Source organism: Papaver somniferum, chromosome 11, assembly GCF_003573695.1.
Source record: "Papaver somniferum cultivar HN1 chromosome 11, ASM357369v1, whole genome shotgun sequence".
Lineage (NCBI taxonomy): Eukaryota > Viridiplantae > Streptophyta > Magnoliopsida > Ranunculales > Papaveraceae > Papaver > Papaver somniferum.
In genome coordinates, this window is record NC_039368.1 from 78958900 (window position 1) to 78965387 (window position 6488).

Below are 6488 nucleotides of genomic sequence, written 5' to 3' on the forward strand. Positions count from 1 at the left end.
ATGATGATTGATACTAGGATCAGTAGTGAATCATACAGCTTCGTGGATCAAAATATGTGAGATCATAATTATGGATATCATTGTAAAAGATGAAATAAGTTTTTTTGTTGATGTTGAACATGTCGATATTCAGGATATGGGAAACACAACTGTTCCTAATGAGTAAAAGAGAATCAAACTGCACTTCCCCTTTAAAAGACCACAACTGGTACACTACTTAGATCCACAAAGGGCTGCATATCACAAGGATTAATTTTCCATAAACACAAGAATAAGATTCGAGAAAGTCTCCACTAGATTGTAAGTAGATTATAGGTCCTATTAGCATTAAATCAAAGAAAAGCAAGATAAAAGCATCATTATTGGTTAAAAATCAATCAAGAACATATGAAAATCATCACAAAAATCTGTTTGAAATCAAAAAATTATCACCGATTTTCTCAACTGAGTTGACCCAAAAGTCGCCCGATCCTCAAAATAAGAATACGAAGAAGTAAAATCATTCATTCCTTCTCCATGAGGTGACGAATAAAAATTAAAAAATTGAAACTACTCAAAATTCTCTTTGAAAATATCTCAGTCAGGAGAAGGATCATGAAATCATCAACAACAAAATTCCAACCTCTAAGTGATCAATTGAGACAAAAAAAATTGGATTTCTTTTTGGTAGCTAGTCACTTCTTTTTGGTGGTGTGCACCTGAAAATACGAAAATGCCGCTCCCTTTTAGTCCAATTACTTAACTCCTTATGTATCCTACATTTTCAGAGGTATAATTGGAAAGAAAACTTTAATATAACATATCTAAAAATTTGTTCCTTGAAATTTTGAAAAGTTTATCCCGTTGGAAAGTTTTTAAAGAAATTTATGCAAGGAGTACAAACACAATACCAAATTTAGAGTTTTTACAGAAAAAATAGGAGGTGTTTATCCTTTTAGGCACAATTTTTGAAAATTGAATGCATGGCCATTATGTAAACCACCACAGAGGACATAATACATTATGCATCCATATTTTGGCTAATGCATCAATTAATTTTCCGCTGCAACTAATAAAACGATGTATTCCCTCTGTTTCAAGAAAAGTGATACTTTCACTTTAGGCACAATTCTCGAAAATTGAATGCATAGCCATTATACAAACCACCACAAAAGATGCATAACACATCATGCAACCATATGTTGGTTTATGGATCGACTAATTTTCCGTTTCCGGAAAAGTGATACTTTCACATACCGTTTCAGGAAAAGTGATGTTTTCGCTCCGTTTCAGAAAAAGTGATACCTTTGTTCCGTTTCTAAAACGGCTTTTTTTGAAACGGAACGAAAGTATCACTTTTTTTGAAACAAGGCGAAAATATCACTTTTTGAACGAAAGTAGTCGCAGACAAACCCCATCTTCAAATTCTTCTTTGGTCGGCCCTTCCTCTGTGACAACAGTTGGACTAGTATACTCTAGAATGAATGACTACTTCCTATTTTCTATGGATGCTTGGATTTTTTTGGGGGAATTAGGAAGGTCGTATGCCACTAAGTGTGATGCAAAGTTTTCTTGAAATCGTTCAATAACTTGGTGTTTGGTTTGATTGATATGGATCATACGATTCATACCAGGAACACAGGAAAATTGAGAATATTTTGCAGGCTATTTTGGAGTTCTTGAAACAAACAAGAGGAAGATGGTAATAGCAAAGCACATAGTACATTATTACACACATAATTACATGCACCCTAAGAAAAGGAAAGAAAAGAAAAGGAAACAACACATTACATATGAACTAGGGATCCCTAGCAAATTCATACGGAGACACCATCAACACGCGAAAGAAAACAACCCATTCCAAGTACCCGCTTTTCAGTCGGTCTTCTAGTAGGCTACTATTGGAGAAGGTAGTGACCCAACTCTTTAGTAACATGAGCTACAAGGTCAATATATGCATCTGGACTAGGAACATCTTCGGTTCGTTTCTCATACTGTATCCACCATTTCACTTTGCTACCAGACTCTTCAATACTATCAACATCTTTAGGAGTTACAGTCATTGTGACATCAAAACTCTTATATTGAGTCAATAAGTCTCCTCCCACAACACTGAATGTGATTGACCTATTGTCCTCGTCCACTGATTTAACAATTTCCTTAGCCATTGTTACTTTTGACGATCCTGTATATGCATATGAAATCAAATTAGTCCATCGTCACTAAGATTAATAGAACAAAATAATATTAAGATTTGTTTTTGATTTCTTACCTGGTGTAACATATCGCCATTCCCTAATATTTCCCACGCTGCTTTTACCATCACCTTTAACAATTTTGACACTCTTGTAAAATTGAGGGAAAATTGTAGTCAAATGCATCATATCGTGCCTAAACAAATTATAGAACTTGTCTGCAGAACACTTGAGCTCAGTTTCAACCTGAGCCCCAACAATTTGGCTCATCCCAATCAAAACTAGTGTGAGCAACCCAAGTCTAACAAAGGTTTGTACCATGCTAATTTTTGCCATCTCTATTAGAGACTGTCTGATATGTTTTAAGATAGCTAGGAGTGGAGATGGTTGGGGATGAGAATAAGTGAAGTGGGATGAAGGGGTTTATATACTAAGTAATGGAGATATTTTACTGATTTAATTAATATAGACACAAGTGCATCCATTAACGAGAATGCATGATCGATATAATGCGCATACTTTTTTTTGGAAGTTTTGATGCATTATACATGCAACTAAAGTTATGTTTAATTAGTGTGGTTGTTCATTGTTTCCACTATACCCAACTTTACTATTGGAGTATTAAGATATTATTAAGCCACTTCTTAATCGGGCATTAATTAGTTAGTAATACGAATGGTTTGTAGCACTAATGAAAGACAGCATAGTGATTCTACGTTTGCCATTATCGTTTTTTTTTTTTTTGATTGAACAATTTGTGCCTAACTAATCACCTTATAGTAGTTATCTATCCAGATTGTAGATACACGAGTAACAGAAAGGAAGATGTTAGATTTTGAGGGTGAAGGATATGTTGGTCCATAAAAAACGACCTAATTATCGAGTCGACAATGATTTGTTGCTCTCAATCTGTTCGGAATAAAACCTTGTACATACTAAAATTTGGTACATATTTTACTGATCGGAATAAAACCTTATACATAAGATTTGCGACATATAAACTTTCAAACACTTGCACACACTAATAACTACGTATATTTCTCAGAGATATTGCTAAGTTCTAATGACAAACATTCTTACTTTTTGACTAACATTTTCGAATTCTAATGCGATCTTGTTTAGCCAGAGATTTCAATGGCCTTGACTTCAGGCTTCTTCATTTCAACCTTTGGTATTAGTAACGGTCAATACACCATTTTCCATAGTAGCTTTCACTTGATCGATCTCCGCATTATCTGGCAATTTAAATCGGCGAAGAAACTTGCCGCTACTACGTTCGACGCGATGCCATTGATCATTCTGTTCTTCTTTTTCTTTGTTTTTTTCTCCACTTATTTGCAATATCTTCCCTTCTTCAATTTCAACTTTCACTTCTTCTTTCTTCAACCCAGGAAGATCTGCTTCGAACACATGAGCATCGGATGTTTCCTTCCAATCAATTTGCGCATTTGCAAATTGAGCTGTTTCACTGGAAAATTGAGGACGCATAATACCAAATGAGGATGAAGTGAATGGATCCCACACGGACGAGAATGATGGCTCATAAATGCTGCTTCTGTGGCCATCGAAAACGCTTGGAATGATCGACATCTTGAGAGAAACTTGTTTGCAATATGCTAATGGATTCAGATTAACAATGGTCTAGTGACGAGATGATGATACGGCAAAGAGAATTAGCATTTATAGAGACGAGAGGAACTTCTGGTAGTTTCCAGTTATTGTAACCGAGTAACCAACTTTTTCGATACGGTTTTCTAATTTCTAGTGTTATCTGGAACTTTCTTTGATGGGTTTGCGAAGCGAGGTTCTACTGCTGCTAGTAATGGGCCTCTAACTCTAAGACTAGCCTGTAAAAAGAAGCAAGTCACGGGGTATTGAAGAGGAGGAAATTAGACGCAGGCCCTAAAAGATAATATTGTCGTTGTCAGACCCAAAATTATTTTTAGTTTCTGTGACACCGGGTCTTAAATATAATAGGCAACGCAACTTAAATATAACATATCCAAAAAACCGCGTCTTGAAATTTTACAAATTTTATATCGTTGCAAATCTTTTAAAGAGAGCTACACAACGAGTACAAACAACAATATCAAATTTTTGTTTTTCACGAAAAAATCGGAGATGGTCATCATCTTAGGGGAAAAAATTGAAAACTAACTACATATTCGTTATGCAGCCTCCAAAAAAAGATGCATAACACAATATGCATACACCACAAAAAGATGCATAACACGTAATGCAACCATATTTTTATCATGCATCAATTATTTTTGTTATGCAGCCACTAAAACGTTGTATATGCCTGAATCCAATAGAAAAACAGACGCACAACAAATTATGCAACCGTTTTCTCGATTGCATAATAAGTTATGTATCCATTTTTTTGGTTGATTTTAGTGCGTACAGAAAAAATGATGCATAATACATTATGCAGCTATATTTTCGGATACATATCAAGTTATGCATCCATTTTCTCGATGCATGAGAGATTATGCAGCAATTTTCAATTTCACAGCTAATAAAGAAGATGTCGGATAACGCGTTGTGCATCCATTTTCTCGGCTGCATAACTGGTTATGCAGACATTTTCTCGACTGCATAACAGGTTATCCATACACTTTTGTAGGTGCATGATAGCTTATGCAATCATTTTTTTTTATTGATTTCAGTTCTAACAAAAAATTAATGCATAACACATTATGCAAACATTTGTCAACTGCATAAAAGATTATGCAGTCACTTTTGAAGCTACATAACATATTATGCAAGTACAGGTACTCTTATTGCAGCTCTTGCTGCTAAGAATCTTACAACTACTTATCTCGTTGCACTCTCTGGTGGCCACGCTATCGGTGTCGGAAATTGCTTATCCTTCACGAATCGCTTATACGCTACCCAAAGATCCCACCATGAACCAGAGCTTCGCAAACAACCTCAAAATCACTTGCCCTAAAGCCGACACTATCAATACCACAGTTTCTATAAGTGAGAATAACAACCGGTAGACATTATCTTGTTCCGACAGTTGTGGCTACTTCCAGCGACGACTGCAGAAACAACTGAGACTCGATATTTCTTATTAACTACTGATGATTCATTCATTGGATCCAACATTTGGACTAATCTTAATATACCGTTCTTATCTCTAACGATTTCTTTTCTGTTGGTATTGGTCGTAAACAATTTGATATTTTTTCCTTGAGCAAAAGAATTACCTGAAGTCAATAATTGAACCAAAACTGGAAAAATTCATTTTTATCAATTGCAGATACATTTTTCGCAGATCCAACTGCATGAGTTTGTGCTAATGGAGATCCAGATCGACAAGTTTCAACTAAACACGGGAATACCTCCGCAAGCTGAAACTTCCCATGAATTTTCAGGATCACCGATAATGGCTTCAATAGCAATAGCTACTCTTTTTTTCAAATACGTAGTCCAGTTTTAAGCAACCTCAACAGAGGACCTAATCCATTAGAACTAAGAGAAACAACAACAATAGTTTGTTCACGAACTTATGAATGATGATTAGAATCAAGAAATCTACTTTTTTAGCAACCACAATCGAAGATTTTTCATCTTCCTTTAATATATGTAACAATGAATCTAAAGCTTTCTTCTTAAATTCAATCCCAACGATCCGAAGTCTTGTAAAAAGATCTCTGATAAAAAATCCCAATTCTTCTTTAGCTGAACCTGGATCGATGGAATTGAAAATTTCTCCCAGACCATGAAGAAACACAATTTTATAAAATTATGGGTTTAGAAATAATTTGTCCGTGCAAATTGGGGGTGCGCCTGAAGTTTTACGCTCGTGGGTTTCCCCGTAGTTTTCACATTGAAGAGTGAAAACTATTGTAAACCTTCTGCCATATGGGTTCAATATTGAGAGACCCAACAAAATGAATCCTTCACTGTCAACTCCATATTTTTAGATTTTTCTATCTCTATACCTAAAACATTTAATTTTTGAGTCAGATTTTGAAATTTCCTGGAAAGATGACGTCATCAATTTTTAATAAAATTTTAAATACCCGAAATAACCTCCTGTATTTGTACTATTTTTATACTGAAACAGAAACAAAAGAAATCAATTCTCAGTTTTCTTATTTCTTATTCTGCTTTTCAGAGCTAGAGCTTCGTGATTTAGTTATGTTTTTTTTCTCCACATTCTATCGAATGAATCTGTTTGATTCATTTTTATTTTTCATTCAATCCATGTCAATTTTGTTTTGGCAAGAAGATTTACGGATCTGAGAAGAATGTTTACAGCATTGTTTGAGAAGATGAAGACAAGAATCTATGTATGTTTTT

At 34.9% G+C, this 6488-nt stretch overlaps 1 protein-coding gene and 1 pseudogene across 1 annotated transcript; both read right to left on the reverse strand.

Annotated features, from left to right (window-relative positions):
- Positions 1-1655: 1655 nt before the first annotated feature.
- On the reverse strand, positions 1656-2580 carry LOC113320519 (MLP-like protein 28). The gene is made up of 2 exons (XM_026568425.1): positions 2252-2580; positions 1656-2164 (listed from the first exon to the last, which is right to left on the reverse strand). The coding sequence occupies exons 1-2, from the start codon at positions 2508-2510 to the stop codon at positions 1878-1880; spliced, it is 546 nt and encodes a 181-aa protein (XP_026424210.1). The 5' UTR covers positions 2511-2580; the 3' UTR covers positions 1656-1877.
- Positions 2581-3084: 504 nt separating this feature from the next.
- On the reverse strand, positions 3085-3888 carry LOC113320520 (annotated as a pseudogene).
- Positions 3889-6488: the final 2600 nt, after the last annotated feature.